This window comes from Melospiza georgiana, chromosome 8 (assembly GCF_028018845.1).
Source record: "Melospiza georgiana isolate bMelGeo1 chromosome 8, bMelGeo1.pri, whole genome shotgun sequence".
NCBI lineage: Eukaryota > Metazoa > Chordata > Aves > Passeriformes > Passerellidae > Melospiza > Melospiza georgiana.
Window position 1 is genome coordinate 34,051,399 of NC_080437.1, and position 23,190 is coordinate 34,074,588.

At 49.1% G+C, this 23,190-nt stretch overlaps 1 protein-coding gene across 1 annotated transcript in view; it reads left to right on the forward strand.

Annotated features, from left to right (window-relative positions):
* The window catches only part of LHPP (phospholysine phosphohistidine inorganic pyrophosphate phosphatase), a 78,466-nt gene that overhangs the window by 17,491 nt on the left and 37,785 nt on the right, over positions 1-23,190 (forward strand). Inside the window, exons 5-6 of the mRNA XM_058028951.1 lie at positions 674-766; positions 6,623-6,714. Coding sequence (XP_057884934.1) covers positions 674-766; positions 6,623-6,714 — 185 coding nt within the window. The remainder of the gene's footprint in view (positions 1-673; positions 767-6,622; positions 6,715-23,190) is intronic.

The following is a 23,190-nucleotide window of genomic DNA, read 5'->3' on the forward strand; positions in this document are numbered from 1 at the left end:
TTTACTTAAGCCATGAACTTTTTCCGTTGTGGTACCCTTATTGCAAGTGAGGCCAATGAAAGGAGGAGTCAGACAAGAAAAAAGTGGAATATTGTGTGCAAGATACCCAGGAAAACCTGAAGGTCCATGTTAGCTTTTTTCTAGGAATAAGCAAGAAACAATTTTTTTCAGCATAGCACTGATATTTAGTTGCAAGAAAATGTAACTTGTAAAATCTGCTTTTTCAAGTGTAACTTTTCAAAACCTGGATTTGAAACTCAATTTTTCACTTGGATCATTAAAATCATGCAGGTGGTTGAAAAAATCCTCTATAGCTTTTAAGGCCCTCCAGTACTTTTGATAGTTTTATATAAAGAATATTTGTTACATCTCTAAGAGTGATGCTCCTAACAAAATGAGCAGTACTGGAACTGAGTTGAAGATTACTCAGTGATGGAAAATGTGAAAGATTTGTACCTTGAGGTGTTTCAAGAGCATTTTCTTTCCTGCCAGAAAACTTTAAACACTTCTGTTATCCAGATTCTCTGATCTCCACCTTCACCTGCTAATCCATTGTGTTATTTAAGGGCAAAAATCAATACTCACAAAGGTTTTATAACTGGAGTTATGGAGTTGAACAAATCCTTTTCCAATCAGCATTCTTTGTTTCTCTCTCTATTTTTTCCCCCCCCAGTATGCTTGTGATATCCAGGCTGAGGTGGTGGGGAAACCATCCAAAAGGTTTTTTGAGTCAGCCCTGGCAGAACTGGGAGTTCCACCAGAGCAGGTAAGGGTGAGTGAGGTGCCATGCCCAGGGGCTGTGCCAGATGCTTGTGCCCACTTTTGCTTTTTTCCTGCTTTGCTGTAGCTGTGGAAAGTTACAGAAGAGGCTGAAGGGGAGAGAATGTGACCAGGACTCAATGCCTAGAGAGGCAAAAGAGGTGCCCTAGTGCCTGGCAGTCTGCTTGGGGACTGGTGGCTGCAGGGTGATGGAATTGATCCCAAAATGTCCTTTATTTCCTGTGCTCTCACACTGACTAGCTTTTTTTAGTAAAAGAAAAAGGCAGAAGAAAAGATATTTTATCATTTTGGTGAATAGGAAGCACTGACTGACCCCAAAACCCCCTCCTGAAATTCTGGCTTTGCAGAAACATGCTGTGCTTCCTCAGCACAGCCCATTTTCCCCTCTCTGTAGTTGTTCCAGCTCCTCTTTATTGATTTGTTGTTCTGTCACACAGGACATAAGGATGAGTATGAGAAGCCTCACAAACAGCAGTGAATTACAGCACAATAATTCCATCAGGGGGGTTTGGGTGACATTATAAACAACAGGAGGGAAGTTTGGGGTGGCTTGTAGGTCCCTGGAGCCTGGAGATGAAATTATGGCCCTGTAATTCAGCATGTGCTTGGGTTTTGCTTTATTACAGAGTGGGGAGATGGAAAAGACCTAGTGGGCCATGTAATCCATCTCCTTCCCCATGCAGGAGTGTTCCCTGCTCCACAGTTATTAATGTTTTGTCCACAGCAGTTTTCAGAGAGCCAAACAACTGTCAGTGCCCTGGGGATGATGTTCAGCCCCGTGGGTCTTGGGGGAAGGCAGCTTTTCCTGAGATTTATCAGGATATTTCCCTTTTAAACTGCATCTTCTTATTTCTAGTTTTACTCTAGTTAACAACCAAAATAACTTCCTGGACATTTTCTTCATCCAGTTATGTCTAGACTTGTTATCATTGCAGAAGGTTTTTTTTGCCAAAACTGTGCTTTATTTCTGCTGCTTCCCTCCATTCAATCCCCCTCCTTTTTGCTGTGCTCCCTTCAATCTGTCCATATCCTCCCAGGAATTAGATATCCCAGTCTGGAGTGTCCCTGGAACATCCCAGGTGCAGAACTCCTGTCTCTGATCCTTGCCCCATGGAACAAACCTGATGTGATGCATCCCCAGGCTGGCAAAGCTGCTCCCACAGGGCTCCCATCAGCTTCAGGAGTGTTTGTTTTGGGTACAGAAAGGCAGGAATAGTCCCCAGAAGAGATTATTTACTCATTCTCCACGATTTTCCATGTCTGCTGCTCGTGCCTAACTTACGTTTTGTCGGAGTTTTGGCTTTTCATCATATTGTTTCTTGTGGTAAAGGCCATTAATCTGTTGTACTGATATATCTAGTTTGTAGGTATAGTATTTTATATTTAGATAGTTTGGAGGTGAAGGGAGTGTGCTTCTAACCAAGGAGGAGTGCAGCAGACACCACTGGATAAAGGCACCAGCCACTCCATGCTTTCCACCATGGAAACAATAATCCACACTGCTGGAGTTGAAGCCTGGATCATGATTCACACATGTGTAGGAGGAACAATTTCCAAACAAGCAAACTGCCTTAATTCTGGCATCTTTTCCTAAGTTTTGCCTGACCTTGTGACTTTAATGTATTTTTGAAGAAGGATTTGCAGGTTGGTTTAGTTCGTGGTACACAGTAATAAAACCTCATTATTTTCAGTTTAAAACCTCAGTATAGCCACTTCAGTAAGTTTCTGTAATGCACTGCATTACATTTTAATCTTTCTCCTGGACAAATTCTGCATTTGTAGTAACATGACAGGGCCTGGTTTTACTTTGCTTTGCTTTTACAAAATGTTTATTCCGATAATTTATTCCACCTGTGGAATGCATTTAATCCATACCATCATTAAACCATTTTAGATGAGCTGTGCTTTTGAAAACATGCTACAATTTTCTTTCACTTGGCTTTTAATGAAAAATACCTTTTTAATAAAGCTGTCTCACCACAGTAATTTGAGACAGTGGCAATTCTGAAATTCCTCAAGCTGCTTTAATCAATAAAGTTATCACCAGTCATTTCCCTTGATAACTGCTTCTTGCTGAGACCCTGACTCTGCCTTCTGCTGCTGAGATGTTTTCAGCCTGCACTTAGAATAAGAGGAACTCCCTAAAGTCCAATTTTCATTTTAACCTTTCCTCAATGGCCTAGAAATAACAGATTGCCAGTATTACTTTAATAGATTGGAAATTTAAACCTCTTAGAGGTAACCAGACCTATCTTACAATTCAGAGCTATGACAAAGAATAACACATCTTAAAGGTTACTGAAATGCCTAATTCATGTGTTTTAAGGCAGCTGTTAACAGTGGATGATTTTTACAGCTTTACAATAAAACCTAAATAATGTTAAGGTTCTGGTAGTTTTATATAATCATAAAAAGTTCTCTCTGTAGCAAATTATCCTGCTTTAATGGGAGTTATGGCAGGTCATGCTGGAGTCCATAAACTGCTGGTAGTTAAGCAAATCCCATTGCTGCCACCTGCAAGCCTCAGGTGGGAGTTAGTGGTGCATGAGAGCAGAGAGAGATCACCCCGGGGTGGCACAGGGCACCTGCTCCTGGGCCAGCAAACCTTCCTTGCCCACCAGCCCAACAGGGCAGGATCCTCCATCCCAGAATAAACGTGCCCAAGGGAAGTTTGAAGCTTCAGGCCAGCTGAAATCTGAGTGGGAGCTGTCTGGCCCTGCACCTTTGGAGTTCTGAGATAGAAACAAAATTAACAGTAATGTGGGATCCTCAAGCCTGGATATTATTCCTTGGGTGAAGGAGGACAGGGAGAAAAGTAAATGTGTTGTATTTCTGGTGTGAAGTGATTTAGTAGATCAAGGTGCGGTGTGTAAGCTTTACTTCCTCATGGTCCTAGCACATTTAGCTTAAGGTTATTAAATCTATAGCAAAAAATCTGTTCAGGCATAAATATGTCTGACTCTAGAAGCATTCTCTGTGCTAAATATTCTGGTAGAATTAGCACACTGCCTTCTGTGCATCTCTGTTTGCATCCTGCATGGGCTCCAGCCTCCAAAATCCCCATCTGAGGGCTGGCTAAATCAGGGTGTTCTCCTCTTTCTGCCTCCTTCATTTCCTTACTCTGTAATTCCTTTTCTGATCAGACATTTTCCTGTGACCAGTTAATGAATGCTGAACTCTGTTTGTGGACAAAACCTACCTGAGGTTCCCACTCACCACCCCAACAGCATCTCTAAATATTTATTGGTTTTGGCTGCTCAGGGTCTGTAGCACAGACAGCACGAGTGGCACAGCTGACTGTGGAGATTATATTTTGCCTTTCCACCCCAAATTCCTGGGAATTGTGTTGATCTCCTCTGTTCTCCCTGTCCCTCTGGGCTGAGTCTGGTGGAACCCTTTGAGAGCAGTGTTTTCCCTCAGCTTTGGAACATGTGCTTTATTTGCTGTGTCTGTACAGCCACACACCACCTCTCACCATCTTATGGAAATTGAAATTACACCCAGAGACTCACTGCATTTTTTGTTCTCCTTTTTAGTTAATTTGTAGCCAATTTTTAAAAAAAGTAACTTTTGCAGAAGGATTGAACGGATTAATGGTGTGATCCCTGTGTAAAATGTGAACACAAATGGAGATCTTTTAATTCCAGCTTCCAGTGGCTATGTGACCTTTCAGTTTTATATCTTTCTCTCTCTTCTTACCATATTGCAGTCAGAGAGGAAGTTAAACCCAGGTTTGACAGGTGGAGTTTTTTTATTTCCCTTGACAGCGCACCTCCTGACCTCTATCTTCTTGCCAATGATTTTTTTAAATCCTAAATGATTTTGGAATAATTGCTCCTCCTTTAGTGATTATTGCCCTTCACTGATAGTAAATCTGTGAAATCCCTGGGGGCTGGAGCACGTTTTTGTATGCGTGTGCCACAAGCTGGCCTGGACAGGCATCGCTGCTCCGCTGCAGCTGCACTTGCAGAGCTGCAGAGTCCTGCAGGGAAACTTCCCTGGATGGGGTCAAATGCAGCCCTGGTGAGCAGGAGAGGGCTTGCATGGAGAGGCTGCCCTGCTCTGCCCTTTTTTGTCACAGGAAATTCTTTTCAGGGTTATTAGGACTGAAGTTGCCTTCACATCCCGAATGTTGGGGTTTGGGCTGAGCGAGTGCATGAGGTGGTGCAGGTCTGTCCCCTCTCACCCTCAGGGAGGTGTTGGGAGGAATTCTGTAAGAAAAGGGAATTACAATCTCTTAAAGCCAGTGGTTGAGAGTGATTAAATATCCTGGAGAAGCTTGGGGGGAATTGGTAATGGTGCTTGGCTGGCGATGGTGTTGCCAGGTTCTTGCAGCTCTCCATGCAGCCATGGAATTATTCTCTTTTCCTTATCCACATTTACATGCTTTATTTCCTTATTACTTAACTCTAACCTATCATTTTCTCCCCATTTCATGCTGAATTGCTGGTTTGGAAGAGCACTAAGGAAAGGTGAACTATCTACAGGAGAAGCTGTCCCATATTTACATGTTTGTAGCTCAGTTTGGTTTATGAATCCTCTCAGAAAATTTAGGTATATCCTGAGATTTCCTTTGCATGCAATGTAATACGTGGGAGAAGATCCTGTTGCAATTAGATAATTCATAAAAATAGCTATGGAAGTTTAGTATTTTTATTCTTCAAACAAAACAGAGCTGGGGAAGGAATGGAAATTCAGGAAGGAATGTCTGGAGCTGGAAGGTATTATGGTTGTGAAAGCCAGGCAGTTAAATTCATGAAGCAAAAGACTGATTTAAAAGATGAAAATAAAATAGTTAAAGATGCAGCTAACTCTGTATTAGACAAAATTCAACTTCAATACAAAAGTAAAAAAAAAAAAATCTGATTGATAAACCACATTACAGACTTTCAAATCTGTGCCTCCCCAGTTTTAGGTGCTGCCTCTGTTCTCTGCAGAATAATCCAGAACACGTTTAGGAGGTATAAAGCTGATTTTTTTGGATCATTAATGGAAAATTGCTGTTTTGTGTATATACTGGATTTTGTTGAAACTATAAAATGGCATTCCCCCAATCATTTTAAATTTGAAGAATAGAATAAATACAGTAATTTGTAATGCAGGATGATGAGCACTTGAAATTTTGGTGATGTGATTGTCAACAGAAAGGACCCCTTGGTTGATGCACTCAGATCTAATAAATATCTTTAACAGAGGCAGGAAGGTGCTCTGTGCACTCTTTTTGTCAAGCAGCAGACAAATCGTAGCACAACCAGTTACCTTTTTGGTAATCCATTCACTTTTGTTTATTAATATTGGCATATATTTAAACTGATAGTAACACAAACAGTGCTAGGCTTGTACACATTGTGTCATTCTGTGCAAAAATGTATAAATTCCATTTTGCAGTGATTTCCTGAATTTCTGTATCAACCTGAGAACAGGTTGGTATCAAGCTCTCAGTGATTACAAGCTTAAGCTTTTGACCAGCCTGTAGAACACCAGATTTAAGAAGTTAAGCTTAATTTAAGCTGCTTGGAGCGTAGCAGGAATGGATTGTTATGAAGAGAAGAGGCCTAACTTCATAAAACTCACCATTTTCTTTCAACTGTGCCCCAAATCCCTTTGATTTGTGTGATTGATTACAAACTGCACAGGTGTGTGCTGTGCCAGTTCACTGCTGGAGGAGCTGTGGCATGAATTTCCCTCAGGGCAGGATGACTTTTAATCAATACGGTGACAATATTATCGTGTTTAATTTGTCCAGTGGCAGCATTAGGCCTCAGATCAAGCTGTTTGTTATGTCAGGGGAGGGTGACAGATGGCAGAAATGAACTTTTCCTGTATTTCACTGCCCTGACAGGCCATCATGATCGGGGATGACATTGTGAATGATGTCGGGGGAGCCCAGCAGTGCGGGATGCGAGCGCTGCAGGTGCGGACGGGCAAGTTCAGGTCAGTGTTACCCTGCTCCTCCTGAGCACAGCCTCAAGGCTTTGTCCCTGCCTTTTCCCATCCTTTTCCCTTGTTCTCAGTGTGGGTTTGCATTTCTTGTCTGCCCAAATACCTCCTTGTGCAGCACAGACTTGGGTGGATGCTGGTATTTTCTTGTAGGAAAACACTGTGTGAAAGTAGCAGGAAGGGGAGGACAGACTGTCTTTGATCTTTTGAAGAAATACTTTCTGCTAAATTCCTGCTGTATTTATCTTCATCAGAGCACATAGAGCTGGTCTATTTCCTGGGGTTCGCTTATTTTTTTCCTGCTGCTGCATGAAAGTGTTGTACACTTGATATAAGACATGTCTGAAACCCGTGGCAGGGGTTATATTATTGGGATTATAAAATTAGACTGTTGACTCAGCCATGCCTGTGGGTCATTCCTCCCTCACAGCTTTAGGAAGGGCTCCATATGTCTGCCCTTCCCTCCAGACACACATTCAGCCCTGAGGTGTCTGAAACACAAGAGCTGCTTCCCCAGCTCTCACCTTGCCAGAGTGCAGGGTCCTGTAGGGTCACCCCTGGCTCCAAAAGCAAACCTGTCCTTGTGCAGCTGTCCCCATGGTCTGTGCTCTCACTGAGCTGCCACAGGCCAGCTGCTGAGGGGGCACAGAGTGCACCTCTAAACAGGACATGGCCAGTGCTGAGCAGGTTGGGTTTGAGGGCAGCTCAAGGTGGCTCCAAAAGCAGTGCAGAGATCTGTCCCTCCACTTGACATTGTGATCCCAACACCAAAATCTCATTTTAGCCATCTCCCCTTACCCAGAACCATGCCTTGTTGTAGAATGGTTCAGCCACAGCCTTTGCCATCTGATGTCATTTGTATTTTCAGTTTTTCTTCACTCTCAAATCCTGAGACTATAAAGGAAGGATGCTCCTTTGAGGAGGGATACAGCACATGACAATTATGCTTGCCATAAACTGTCTGAAAAGTTATTTTGCTTGTTTTCAAGTCAATCTGTTCCTCAGTTTTCCTTTTTAGTTTGTGTAAGGTGATAAAATAATACCCTGTGCCTTAATTCTAATGGACCAGTAAGTGATGGTTTCTGAGGAAAAAAGTCAGGTACAGTGTATTGTAGTTTCTAAAATTTTAAGATAGTACATCTGAAAATCAGATATGTGTCTGAGTAAAGCTTGGGAAATCCCAAAGATTAAAAAATTATATAGTTTATGCTGTTGGGATTGTCTGTAATCTTTTTAGTCCCAGGAGCTGGACTTGATGATCCATGCAGGTCCCTTCCAACTCAGGACTTTCTGTGGCTATAATTCCATGAGGTTCCTAATGGAGAAAATAAGGATTCAGTGCTTGATTTTATGCTGATATGAATGGAATCGCTTTGCAAATCCCCATTTTGTTGCCACACAGATCCAGGTGCCAGCAAAGAAGGTAACTTTGCACACAGAGGTGAATTAGGTCTTTGCTGCTGACCAGATATCTCCTGTTCTGTACTTTACCCATCATGAAATGTGTCATGAAATGGTGATGTTGCATCCACACTGCTCAGGCAGCTGGCACAAACTGTGCACACAAACACACATAAATGTGTGTAATCCTATGCTAGAGAGGCATTTTCTTGTGTCGAGTTTGAGTCATGAACTCACAGCCGAAAGGAGTAGCTGGCTGTCCTGGATGGGGAACAAAGATTTTGTTTCCTGTTTTAGTGTGGGGTTGGTGCTTTCTCAGCCCAGGCACTGTTGCAGAGCAGTCAGACACAGATGAGTGTCTCTCTCAGTTCCCTGTGTTGTGCCAGGCCTGCTCTCAGCACTGGGAGTAGAATGAAGTAACTCCTGTTTGCCAGGAGAGGTCAGAGGTGTACCTGTATTTTTCAGAATGACTTATTTAGTACGCTTAGAAAATCAAGGCACACGGTGAGGAGAGACAGAAGATAACAAGGGATGGGCAGGATAAATTAAAAATAAATAAAATGTAATTATTTGGCGGTGAGGTTAGCTTAAAATCTGATATATAAGATATACAAAGGTGGTATCTTTGCCTTTAGCCTTTGATGACAGAGAGTTCTGTGCTACACCCGAGCACCTCTGGATGGCATCATTGGCTCATGCACACTGTCAGCCACGGCCTGGGGCTTCCCCACCATCCTGGCTGTTTGTCCAAAACTCCTTTAAAGCACAGAGCTGCCAGGGCTTTGCTGCAGGTGTTGGTGGAGTGCTGGGATTGCCACAGGTTTCAATAACAGCACCACTGAATGGTTTGGGCTGGGGTTGTCCCCCTCCTTCCTCACCCAAAGGATGTCCCCAGCTGCACAAGGGTGCTCGGGGCAGCTCTCCTGCTTTTTCAGGGCTCAGTGCAGTTTACATGAACATTTTAGGAAAAGGTTTTTTCCCCCGGAGGGTGCTGGCACTGCCCAGGCTCCCCAGGGAATGGGCACAGCCCCAGGGCTGCACAGCTCCAGGAGGGTTTGGACAATGCTCCCAAGGACAGGGTGGGATTGTTGGGGTGTCTGTGCAGGGCCAGGAGCTGCACTGAGGATCCCTGGGTCACTTCTAGCGCAGGATGCTCTCTGATTCTACACCTCTGTGGTTTTCAAGGTCTGCTGCCCACCCAGGTTATGCAGGGATGTGCCCTGGCGTTGCCTCCTCCCCAGGCTCTCACCCCCCTGACCTCAGCTAAGCCTCTCCACTCCTGGCTGCTCCCAGCACCAGATTCAAAATATGGATTAAACATTCAGTTTTGCACCACCTTGCATGGAGTCCTGCAAGTTGGCTCTTTTGTCTTGCTTCTCTTGGATCTTTAACGTCAATTAAAACCTGTGCAGCCTGTTTCCTTTAATGTGACACACACATTAAAGCACATTTCCTTTAATGTGACACACTTTGCCTGTTTCCCTCCATCTCAAATGTTGAACTCTTCCTCAGTAGCCAAAGCAGGCATAGATCAGTCCCAGAAAAGCTATAAATAATGAAACAGAATAAATCTGCTGGCACAGATCAGGGCCAAAGTTGGGAAGGTGAGGGGATGAGATTGGTGTGTTGGGTGACCTGACACAGGGTGAATAGCTGTGCTGGCCCTTCCTGGTGTGAATTCCATTTGCAAAGGGTCAGTCTGGGCTGCAGGTTTCTCCTGTCTGTTTGTCCCATGGCCAGGACAGACCAGGCCATTGCTGCAGGCTCCTGAGGGCTGTGGGATTTGTCAGCATTGGGAAATGTGGTGCCAGTTCCAGAATTTCTGTGCACACCTGGCCACATCTTTCCCATCTAGGGAAGAACATGTTCTTGTCTTCCAGCTCAGGGCATGTGCTAATTCCACTTGCAGCTAATTGGCCTTGACATCAAACCAATGATTCCCACAATAACTATTGATTCTGCAATGCTGTGTAATATCCTCATTCCTTTTTGTAGCCTGCAAGTTAGAGCAGAGAAAAAATGACTTTGAGGCTTTTCCAAGTGTCTCCCTGTACCTCTGGAAGCAGCTTCCAGGTGCATCAGATGGATCTTGGCAGGGGGAAAGAATTGCTTCCCCCCTTTCTACTCGTTGTTATTTAGAGATTTTGATTTGTAAATGATGAATTTTTCCATTGCTGGTGTGTGGCAGCAGCCAGGAGTGTTCATGGCCCACTGCCCCTGCTCACCTGTGAGCTCTGGGCTGGCTTTGGAATGTGGCAGTGGGGATTCATCCCCTCTCAGTGCCCACCTGGGCTTTCCTTCATTGGATCAGGGATTTATCTGTGGCCATGGCTGATGCTGACCTCAGTGAACATCCCTGAGGTGCCTCATTGCAGACATCAAGGGTTCCCCAGGGATGGAGCCCCTGGGAGCTCTGCCACTGCTCTCAGAACTGGGTCAGGTTACTTCATGTGTCCCTACTTTTTAATTATCCTCTGAGAATAATTACCCTGACTTCCTTAATAAAGTAGATCTGCTCCTCTTGCCTGGTTAAAGAAATCACACAGAATTTGTAGTGAATTGGCTTGCCAGGAGAGAAATCAAAATGTGACCAAGACAGAAGTTGGGGCAGAGAAATCTTTTAGGCTAAGGATTGGGAAAAACAGGTTCTGTCATTAAATGAAGTTATAAAAGTATTCTTAAAAAATATTCCACACATGGTAAATTCACTGCTGTCACTGTGTAATTCAGTGACACTCATGACAATTTCTGTGCAGAAACAGTCACCTCTTGCTGCTCTGCAGAGCAGGAGCATCCCTCCACCCTCCCTTTCCTGCTCCCCGTGTTACCAACCAGCCAAGATGAACAATTTTGGGAGTTCTTTCCCATCTCCTGGGTACCAGCAGTGTGCAATGAGAATGAGCAGGCAGACACTCCCTTTGTGCAGGAACACAACCAGAGGCATTCCTAGGGCCTCACATCCTGATCATCAAACCAGTTTCAAGTATTAAATGGAAAGAGTTCCAACCCACATTTGCACTGTGAAAAGTTGTATTACCTGTCTGTGTGTGTATATATATATATATATATATAAATAACTTTTATAATAAGTTATACAGTAAGTATAAATATATAATAATACATATAATCATATAATATACAATAATAATATATAACACACAAAAGTTCTATAATAAGTTATACTATATATATATATAGTATAACATTATAAAAGTTGTATTGATGTTGGTTAATGTCTTAAGCAATGTTTATTAAAGCTGGAGTCAGTGAGTTGGTTGTGATGGCTGATTGCAGGCAGGGCCAAGGCACAGCCTTATCACCCTTTATTGCATATTTAAATGATGGTTTGCTCTGTCTGTGAGAGGATCTTCACATGGTTTTATCAATTGCTTGACCACAGTTTGGTTACCATAATATTTGAATCAGCTTTGCAGAGGAAGCTCAGAGTAAATCCTGCAGTGCCTTAGTGTGCACAGCCTTCCACCTTCCCAGTATATTCCAGTGTCCAGTCACAGAAATTACTAACTCATGCATAAATTTAATTATCTTCAGCCTAAAAGGGAAGTGGGAGTTTTAGGGGGCTTTATTAGCAGGTAATTTATTTATTGGTAGCATAACAAACCTCGAGGGAGCAGTGTGTGCTCAGGACACACCTGAATATCAGGAAAGAGATCAATCTGCAATGAGAGCAGGAGAAATAAAGGAGGAATGGGTCAGGTGAGTGAGGAAAAGCAATATTCCTCAGGAGCTGAGCCATGGCAGACCCTGCAGTCAGCTGTGTCACCTGCAGCCCTGGGAAGGGAAGGGAAGGGAAGGTGCGCTTTGCAGAGCAGGCTGGCACTGACCACATCAGCTGCAATTCTGCTTCCCCTCTTGCCTCACATCCTCCCAGCTCAGAGGCAGCTCAGGTTTCTGTTTCTCCTCTTCTGAGGCTGGTAAAGGCTGCAAGGGGAGGAGCTGGTGCCAGTTTGTGCCACCTCTGAAGCCAGAGGCAGCAGGGCCTGGGGGCACACGTGGCTCAGCTGGTTTGGGATACGGGACCAAAGCACTTCCAGGCCCTCTCTGACAGCACCCAAGGCCAATGGCCTTTCTTCTTTCATTCCCTTCTGCTCTGGTGCCTGGCTGTCTTGGCAGGACGTGCTCTGGCAGCCTGGGCTGGCAGCCACCCTCCTGCCCTGCCTGAGCAGCACCAGAGCCCTTGGCAGCTGCTTTCCTTTCCCTCCTGCTGCAGATACACAGTTCCTGAGCTGAGCTGCTGCTGGGGGCAGTTCAGGGCTTTTCCAGGGCTTCCACAGGCTGTGTCCACCTGCACAGCACCTGTGACCTGAGCAGCACAGCCCAGGGGATGCTCCTCACTGATTTTTATCCCTGTTTTTATCCCTTTTCTCAGCAGAAGGTTGCAGTGAAGCATTCCCCAGTGAAAGGAGCCTTTCTCAACACTTGTCCCTTGCAGAGCACTGAGCTGCATCAGCTTGTCCAGCCTTTGGCAGCATTGATGAATTCCATACCAATGGAAAACCAGTTTATTTCCTTGAAAATGCAGATGAGAGTGCTGAAATGTGCTGCAGAAAGGGCACAGCTGCACAATTAGTGTTTCATTAGAGATTTCCCTTTTTTTAAAGCACAGGTTCCTCCTCTCTGCTTGTCTTTTTCCTGTAGCTCAACGTCCTCCAGGCTCTTTGGTGCTGCAGGGAGTCCTCTCAGACTGCTCTAATTGATAAAACCAAGGCAGAGCATTGTTCTCAAAGGCAGAGAGAAGCAAATAAGAGAGAGACAGGGCACGTCAGCTGCTGATGTAACTCCTTTGAAGCAAATGGTTCAATATCTGAAGTTTAATCTGGCTTGTGCTGTAAACATGCTCAGGAGCAGCAGTGCCTTGTGCTGGCACCCTGCAAGCACGCAACACCTGGGCATTCCTGTTTAAATGCTGCTCTGTGTGCCCATGGATGCTGGAGAGTCCCTGCGGGCTTAGCCAGTGACATTTATTTTTTTTCTCTATGAGTGGGTTCAGAATGGCTGCCTTCCATCCCTGGAAGTGTCCAAGGCCAGGTTGGACAGAGCTTGGAGCAAGCTGGGATAGTGGAAGGTGTCCCAGAAGGCAGAACTGGGTGGGATTTAAGGTCCCTTCCAAGCCAAACCAATCAATCCTGTGATTCCAGCAGCTGCAGAGGGGATGCAGGTTTTGTTGGGGGAGCAGGGGCTGCCAGCCCCAAGCCCCAGGAACTGCTGCCCTCCTGCAGCCTCTGCTGGGCTGGCTCTCACCCCTTTGGGAGGGTGGTGGGGCTCACAGAGTTAAAAAGAAAGCAGCAGCAGGGCCAGCTGTGGGTGTGCTGCAGCCTGGGATGTGTGAGGGTGCTGCTGTGCTGCAGCAGGAGCTCCAGTGCAGGGTGGGTGGCAGGAGGGTTTGGGGTGCAGGGCAGCCCTGTCCCTGCTCTGGCTGGGTGCACACAGCCTGCAGCTGGCCTGGGACGTGACTCACAGTCACACTTTGCCCCCACACCATCCCAATTGTCACTTGTCTGTGGTTTGCTGTGGCTGTCACAGCGGGGTTGGTTCCACCTCAGCCCTGCTGAGAGGAGCTGGTTCAGCACACGGGGCTGCATCCTCTGGGCCTGTGAGCCCAAAGCCTCCCTGCAAACAGGGTGTGTGCTGGGAGGGGCAGAGCAGGAGCCTGGCTGCTCTTTGGGTGGATCTGCAGCTCATCCCCAAAGCTTTTCCTTCCTTCACTTGCTTGAATGGCCACAGCACAGGCACTGCTGATCAGGTGCTGCAGTTAGGGAAATTAGTGCAGTGAGTCTGATGAGGAGCAGCTGGGGGGGCTCAGCCTGCAGAAAAGGGAGCTCAGGGGGGACCTTTTTGGTCTGTAACTGCTTGGGAGGAGGGTGCAGCCAGGTGAGTGTCAGCCTCTTCTCCCAGGTGACAACAGGACAATTCGAAATGACCTCAAGCTGTGCCTGGGGTGAATTAGATTGGATTTGGGGGAAAATTTCTTTACAAAAAGGTTGTCCAGCCCTGGCACAGCTGCCCAGAGCAGTGGTGGAGTCCCCATCCCTGGAGGGATTTAAAAGCTGTGTGGATGTGGCACCTGGGGACATGGGGCAGTGGCACTCACAGGAATTTGGGAGGCAGGATGGGCTGATGGAGCTCCCATCCCCATTCCCAATGCAGACTGGGGGGACACATTTCTCACTGGGAGTTTCCAGAGGGCTCTGTGGGCAGCACACAGCCAGCAGACTCGTGGAATAACAAGAACTGTCCAGCTCAGCTGTTGGCTGCACAACAGAGCTCGGGCCTAAAAATAGGAGGATGTCTGACCCCAAAGTGAAGGATTTTCACTTGAAACCCAGCCTGGCGCCCACCCAGGGTGACATCATCCAGAGGGGAAGTTGGAAAAGCTTCCAAACTCGTTGCTTTCCGTGGAGAAGTGCTAAATGCATGTGTCAGCAGATAATCAAACAGCACATTTGCTGTGGCCATGAATCAGGGGAGAGAGGGAAGGACCTGAAGGGGGAGGAACAGGATTGGAGCTGCAGGTTGGAAAGGAGTTTTGGGAGTGTTGTCTGTGTGTAACTTGAGGATAAATGATAAAGTCCATTCAGGCTGAGTCTGCCCTGTGAAGATGACATTTTCCTTTCCTTTGAAGTGTGCTGAAAGTTACTGTGCTGCTCCCAAGGCTCTGGCTGTGAAACCACCCGGTGGTGTGTGGTGATATTGGCCACAGCTGTGCATGATTTGGATTTGCAAGTGCATGGACACTGCTGGAGGTGGCCGTGGAAGCACCTGAGATGGCCAGGTGCTGACTGACTGCCTTGGTTTTGGTGCTCTGATATTTGAAACAGCTTTTCCCAGGCTAACCTTCAAGGATTTGATCCAAATCTGTGCTCACATGGCATGGGTGACCTTGCTGTTGTTGTTCTGTGCTTGAACACAGTTCCTCATGCTTCTGTGCTGAGCTGCTTTTTCTTCTGTAACAGTGACAGTGTGTACAAAATGTGGTGGCAGTTTTTCTCTGGAACTTGGGGTCTTTTCCCTGTGGATGCTGCCAGGCAGCTCCTGTGCTCCCCCTCTAACAAGGACACTTTTCCTTCAGTGCTGAAATCTGCAGCTCTTTGCAGAGGATGAAAGCTGAGTGTGATGTGGGGATTCTCCTCTGTTTTCCTTCTGCCTTTTAAATTCTCATTATGTATTTATGATGCTGTTGTAGCAGGGATGCCTGGAGCACAACCATGGGCACTGTTTGGTCTCTGGGTCCCCAGTGAAGCTGGAAAAAGCTGCTGTTGTTGTGTAAACACTGTGTCAGGAGCTGATTCCATGTGTGCTGCTGGGCATTTTCACCCCACTCTGATAATGAAGAGGGAAAGAGTTTTACCGTGTCAACACAGACATCTGATAGGAAACCAATGTGTTGGGTAGAGACTGAGAATGGGGTTCAGGCACAGCAGCCCTTCCTTCTTGGGGTTTTAGCACTCTGAGCTCATTTCAGCAGTGACACTGGCTGTGTGACACTGGGAAATGATGTGGCAGAGGTGAGCCTGGGGCGGGCAATGATACCCAGGCAGGGTCAGGAATTTAATTCCACGCCAGCATCAAATACAAGGAGGTCAAGCTGCCAGACAGGGGATTGACCAGTTTTTTCCATGGTTTACCTTTTTTCTGCATGAAATCTTGAAGCCTGACCCAGGGACAGATCTCTGCTTGCAGGCAGGCAGTGAAACCTCTGAGCTTTTGATCCCTGGCACTCCTGATGAGGCACAGCCCAGTTGGAGCAGCTGGGTGAGGGGCAAGGGCTAAACCTGAGCAGCTGGGGTAAATCTGGCACTGCAGGAGTGAATGGCAGCCCTGCTGCAGCTCCAGCACAGACCTTTCATTCCAGTGAGCATTAGTGGAGCTGACAGACGTGAGAGTGAGCACACGCTGCACGAGCCAGCTCTCGTTCTTGCAGATGGAGCACTTTTAGTTTTCCTTGCTGCTTGAGATGTTCTAGCAAACACTCGACTTCCCTGTCATCCTTAAACTATGTGGAGAGGTGGGGAGTTGCCTTTTTACCCAAGCAAATGGGCTTCTGCTTTGAAAAGTCCCTTCTGCAGTTTTTGGCGTGACTGATCACTCTGTGCTCAACGGCCCCTGAGCTTCGTGATGCAGTAGTTTTGTACAAAGCTGTATTCTTATGTGCATAAGCTTTTGGAGTTCTTTGAAAACGCATCCCTAGATGTCTGTGCTGTGGTTTTAAGGGAGATGGGCCTTGCCTGGGAGGAGGGAGGGGGTTCTGGGCTTGTGAGACAGTGGCCAGAGGCGCTGGCAGACACACGGCGCTGGCCAGCGCTGCTGCACGTAGCACAAGCTCTCAGATCACGTGCAGATAAAAATACTGCATATTAAAAGACCATTACAGCATGAATTGAGTCATATTGTGCATTTACTCTGAGGAGCAGTGCTTGATGAAACACTTACATCCCCTTCCCTGTGCTGAATCCTCATTTCCCCATTGCACACTTGTGGGGGACTCACAGCACAACACCTTCCCCTCTCCATTCTTTATTTTTCTGTTGTCTTTCTGGTGGTTAAACACAAACATGAATGCATTTATTTCTGGAGCAGAGCTCTGCAGTCCCTCCCTGTGCAGGAGGCAGAGCTCAGAGCTGGCACTGCCCACAGGGCTGAGCGCTCACGCGCCCGCTCTGAAGAGACGCGAGCATTTTGTGCAAACATATGTTGGAAATGCCACTCGTGACCGCCTCAGGGGCAGCGTGTGGGCTCAGCCCTGCTGCAGATGGACTCCCAGCTGGCCCTGGGCAGGCACGCAGAAAATCCCAGTGCCCCGAGGAAAGCCTGGGAATCACAGAGTGGCGGGGCAGAGGGAGAACCCGCTCCTCTGCGGGCAGCACTGACCTTTGTCATCACCAAAGCATCCCTGCCTCCCTCCATCAGCAGAGGGATCAGGCACAGGGGCTGCTCTCCCTCCATCAGCAGAGGGATCAGGCACAGGGGCTGCTCTCCCTCCATCAGCAGAGGGATCAGACACAGGGGCTGCTCTCCCTCCATCAGGGATCAGGCACAGGGGCTGCTCTCCCTCCCTCCATCAGGGATCAGGCACAGGGGCTGCTCTCCCTCCCTCCATCAGGGATCACTCACAGGGGCTGCTCTCCCTCCATCAGCAGAGGGATCAGGCACAGGGGCTGCTCTCCCTCCATCAGCAGAGGGATCAGGCACAGGGGCTGCTCTCCCTCCATCAGGGATCAGGCACAGGGGCTGCTCTCCCTCCATCAGCAGAGGGATCACTCACAGGGGCTGCTCTCCCTCCATCAGCAGAGGGATCACTCACAGGGGCTGCTCTCCCTCCATCAGGGATCACTCACAGGGGCTGCTCTCCCTCCATCAGCAGAGGGATCAGGCACAGGGGCTGCTCTCCCTCCATCAGCAGCAGGGATCAGGCACAGGGGCTGCTCTCCCTCCATCAGGGATCAGGCACAGGGGCTGCTCTCCCTCCATCAGCAGAGGGATCACTCACAGGGGCTGCTCTCCCTCCATCAGCAGAGGGATCACTCACAGGGGCTGCTCTCCCTCCATCAGGGATCAGGCACAGGGGCTGCCCTCCCTCCATCAGGGATCACTCACAGGGGCTGCTCTCCCTCCATCAGCAGCAGGATCACTCACAGGGGCTGCTCTCCCTCCATCAGGGATCACTCACAGGGGCTGCTCTCCCTCCATCAGCAGCAGGATCACTCACAGGGGCTGCTCTCCCTCCATCAGGCAGCAGGGATCACTCACAATCACTCACAGGGGCTGCTCTCCCTCCATCAGCAGAGGGATCACTCACAGGGGCTGCTCTCCCTCCATCAGCAGAGGGATCACTCACAGGGGCTGCTCTCCCTCCATCAGCAGCAGGGATCACTCACAGGGGCTGCTCTCCCTCCATCAGCAGCAGGGATCACTCACAGGGGCTGCTCTCCCTCCATCAGCAGAGGGATCAGGCACAGGGGCTGCTCTCCCTCCATCAGCAGAGGGATCAGACACAGGGGCTGCTCTCCCTCCATCAGCAGAGGGATCACTCACAGGGGCTGCTCTCCCTCCATCAGCAGAGGGATCACTCACAGGGGCTGCTCTCCCTCCATCAGCAGAGGGATCACTCACAGGGGCTGCTCTCCCTCCATCAGGGATCAGGCACAGGGGCTGCTCTCCCTCCATCAGCAGCAGGGATCACTCACAGGGGCTGCTCTCCCTCCATCAGGCAGCAGGGATCACTCACAGGGGCTGCTCTCCCTCCATCAGGGATCACTCACAGGGGCTGCTCTCCCTCCATCAGCAGCAGGGATCACTCACAGGGGCTGCTCTCCCTCCATCAGCAGAGGGATCACTCACAGGGGCTGCTCTCCCTCCATCAGCAGAGGGATCACTCACAGGGGCTGCTCTCCCTCCATCAGGGATCAGGCACAGGGGCTGCTCTCCCTCCATCAGCAGGGATCAGGCACAGGGGCTGCTCTCCCTCCATCAGCAGCAGGGATCACTCACAGGGGCTGCTCTCCCTCCATCAGCAGCAGGGATCACTCACAGGGGCTGCTCTCCCTCCATCAGCAGCAGGGATCACTCACAGGGGCTGCTCTCCCTCCATCAGCAGAGAGATCACTCACAGGGGCTGCTCTCCCTCCATCAGGCAGCAGGGATCAGGCACAGGGGCTGCTCTCCCTCCATCAGCAGAGGGATCAGGCACAGGGGCTGCTCTCCCTCCATCAGCAGCAGGATCAGGCACAGGGGCTGCTCTCCCTCCATCAGCAGAGGGATCAGGCACAGGGGCTGCTCTCCCTCCATCAGGCAGCAGGGATCACTCACAATCACTCACAGGGGCTGCTCTCCCTCCATCAGGCAGCAGGGATCAGGCACAGGGGCTGCTCTCCCTCCATCAGCAGGGATCAGGCACAGGGGCTGCTCTCCCTCCATCAGCAGCAGGGATCACTCACAGGGGCTGCTCTCCCTCCATCAGCAGGGATCAGGCACAGGGGCTGCTCTCCCTCCATCAGGGATCACTCACAGGGGCTGCTCTCCCTCCATCAGCAGCAGGGATCAGGCACAGGGGCTGCTCTCCTCTGGGGGCTCCTCTTCCCCCTGTCCTGGCTCCTGGGAGAGCAGGGAGAGGACAGGTTTTGGCTGAGGATGTGGAGGCCAGCTCCTGTTCATACAAATTGGGTACAAAGACCAGTGGAAAGAGGGTGGAAAAAACCTTGTCTGCATTTCAATCAGCCTAATTAAAGTGGCTTTTTGCAGGGGCTGGCAGGCCCAGAGTGATTTGTGCAATTAATGCCTTTTGTGTTTGTGTGGTGGGGTTTTTTCTTACCTCACTCGTTTATGGGACCATCACCTCTGTGTAATCCGTGCTTTTAGGGTTAGAAATGAGGGGCTGGATCCTCAGCTGCTCCAAGGAGTGGAGTAAATGGGGAGAGCTCTGCTGATTTACACCTGTGCTGCTCTGGATGCCTGGAAATAGCTTAGCAAGTGTAAAAGAGGGAATAAGAAAGGTTTCTCCATCCATCTGGAACACATTGCATCCATCAGGGGAAGAAGAGGCATTTGTGAGAGTGAACGCTTCATTTATCAGTGCATGAGCTATTGAAAAGCCTGGATGTAGCTGGGATAATTAGAACCCAGATTAGTCTTCTTGGAATGGAAAAGTAACGACAATCCCAATTTTACCAAATCCTCTGAAATTTATTGCCTATTTGTTTAACACCCCAGACCCTTTCCTACAGCAGGGGATCTGACAGATTTATGGAGGTGCAGTTTGGTAATCTGAATACTTGGGAGTTCATCTGCTCTGGTTATTTTCACTGTCACCACTTGGAGGCCGTGGGAACTGGGGATGCACATGGGAGCACAGGCCAAGCATCAGCTGGAGACACTCAGAGCATTCTCCATCCACTGGGCTCTGCAGGTGAGGAGGACCTGGCCAGCTTCAGCTGTGGGTGGGAAGGGAACAAAGCTCCTTCCTTCCTTCCCCTCTTCAGCACCCGCCCATTTTTATTTCCTGAATATTTGGGGTTTTTTTCCCCTGCATGTTTCCCCCCATCCCTGGAAATGTCCAAGGCCAGGCTGAATGGGGTTGGTTTGGAGCAACCTGGTCTAGTGGAAGGTGTTGTCACAGACATCTTTTATGCAAAATCCTTTCCTTAGGATTTTTCCTCCTGAGAAGCTGAGAGGCCTCAGGAAAAAAATGCAAACATTGGTTATCTGCTGCTGTGGAATGCAACAGGTGCATCTGGGATTGGTCTCATGGGGTTGTTTCTAATTAATGGCCAATCACAGTCAGCTGGCTCAGACTCTCTGTCTGAGCCACAAACCTTTGTTATTCATACCTTTCTATTCTTAGCTTAGCCAGCCTTCTGAGATGAAACCTTTTCTTCTATTCTTTTAGTATTATTTTAATATAATATATATCATAAAATAATAAATCAAGCCTTCTGAAGCATAGAGTCAGGTCCTCATCTTTTCCCTCAACATGATACCCCTGTGAACACGGTCACAGGACAGGAGAAAGAATTTTATAGATAAGGAACAATAAACAACCTTGAGACTGAGAACTGAAGAGTTCTGACTCCTTCTTTGAGCACCAGGCTGGGAAAAGAGACTTTCTAACACATCTTGGGGTCAGTGTGAGCAGTGGAGACCCTGAGACAATCAGGGGCACAGGAAGGGCTGGGACGTGTCTGGGGTGTACAGGAGGCTCCAGTGTCCCTGCTGCCACAGCTGTGTCCTCACAGTGCTGTGCTCCAGCTCCTGTGCTGCCATTCCCCTGTGCCTGATCACATTCCTGCAGGCATCCAAGCCCTGCAAAGCTGGGGTGAGCTGTTGGATGGTGTGGGATTTGTGGTTTGTGGGGGAACATCAGTGCTTTGTCACCTGGAAGTTACAAAACAGTCTGTCTGAGTGAGACAAAGGAAGGAATCTTTGCATGTGCCTGGGGAAATGCTGGGGAGCAGCAAAAAATGAACCTCCCTTTTTCCAGAGCAGAAGAAATCCCCTCAGTGCCAGCCCTGCTCCACATTTAACCCTCCTTAGGCAGATTGCTGATCCTGGAGCCAGCAGCAGCTCCAAGGGTGAGGAGATCAAAGCCACTCCTGAGCTTTTTATATCTCCCAGGTTCCTGCTGCAGCCCTGGCAGAGGTGGTGCCAGCCAGGGCTGTGGCAGGGGCTGGGGCTCCTGCTGCCAGCTGTGCAGCAGCTGTGGAACAGGGAGTGCTGCCATCTGTGTGGGGAGATGAGCAGGTCTGGTCCCTCCCTGTCTGAAGCCAGTGGGAGCCTCTCCATCACTCCTGACAAGCTGGAAAACATCTTGCACCTCCCAAATCTTCCTGTTCTGTTTTTTACTTATAAAACATCACAGCCCACAGTCACAAGAGGCAGGGATGTTCCTGAAATCCTGACCTGGGATTGTTCTCAGCTGCAAAATGCTGTGGCAGTGTTTGTGCTGTGTCTTGGGAGGGGATTTTCATGCTGTGTAAATGTGAGGTGTCTCAGAAGCTGCTCTTGGGGGGTTTTGGGAAGTGCATTAAAGGAGATGCTGAATAGGGTGGTTGAGGAGGGTGGGATGGAGTGACTCCCTTGGCCTCCATCAGTGCCTGGACCCTCTGCTCCAGGTGCAGTGAGCATCATCCAGCTCCAAATGCTGCACCCTCCTCCCACACCCTGCTGTGGCCATTCCCAGGAGCTCTGTCCCTGCCAAAGCACAGCCTGTCACCAGCAGGAGAGGACAACCAAAAGGAAGCAGTGGAGTTTGCCATAGAAACATTCAAACCTTACCCCAGGCTGAATAATGATGCAGAGTGTTGTTCCATGCTGCCTGGATGGGAAGGAGCTGCTGGCTCTGATGGGAATGGATGAACAGCTCTGCAGCTCAGGTCCCTGGGGTTGTCCCAGTGCCTGTCCCTGCCTGGCTGCAGGCTGCTCAGGGAGGGGATTTTGGTTGTTCAGGGGTCTTGATGGGACTCTCTGTGCCAGCCCCAGCATGGGATGGGATTCTCTGTGCCAGCCCCAGTTCCTGCTGGCTTCAGGGAGGGTCTGCAGAGGCACATCAGCAGTGCCAGCAGATCCAGCTTCCTCTGACACTGCCTGCCTGCTCTCACACTTCCTATGCACAGAATTCACAGAATCACAGGGTTGGAAGAGACCTTGAAGATCATGGAGTCCAACCCAGCTCCAACCCCTCAGCTAAACCCAGTGCTGCATCCAGACTTTGTTAAACACACCCAGGGATGATATCCTTCTCCTGGGAGCAGAAATCATCTCTGTGTGGCTCTGAGCAAATCAGGAAAATCAAAAGCTTTCCTCAGTGCCCTCTGTGATGCTGGCATTGTGCCCTGCTTGCCAGAGCTGCTCCTGCCCAGGGTGGCATTGCTGAGGAGGGTCCCCCGTGCTGGGGGCTGAGCTGTCCCCACTCAGTCCCTGTTGGATGATGTGTCTGTGCTGTGCCCACTCAGTCCCTGCTGGGTGCTGTGTCCGTGCTGTGCCCACTCAGTCCCTGCTGGGTGCTGTGTCCCTGCTGTGCCCACTCAGTCCCTGCTGGGTGCTGTGTCCCTGCTGTGCCCACTCAGTCCCTGCTGGGTGCTGTGTCCCTGCTGTGCCCACTCAGTCCCTGCTGGGTGCTGTGTCCCTGCTGTCCCCACTCAGTCCCTGCTGGGTGCTGTGTCCATGCTATCCCCACTCAGTCCCTGCTGGGTGCTGTGTCCCTGCTGTGCCCAGTCCCTGCTGGGTGCTGTGTCCCTGCTGTGCCCACTCAGTCCCTGCTGGGTGCTGTGTCCCTGCTGTGCCCAGTCCCTGCTGGGTGCTGTGTCCCTGCTGTGCCCAGTCCCTGCTGGGTGCTGTGTCCATGCTGTGCCCAGTCCCTGCTGGGTGCTGTGTCCGTGCTGTGCCCACTCAGTCCCTGCTGGGTGCTGTGTCCATGCTGTGCCCACTCAGTCCCTGCTGGGTGCTGTGTCCCTGCTGTCCCCACTCAGTCCCTGCTGGGTGCTGTGTCCATGCTGTGCCCAGTCCCTGCTGGGTGCTGTGTCCGTGCTGTGCCCACTCAGTCCCTGCTGGGTGCTG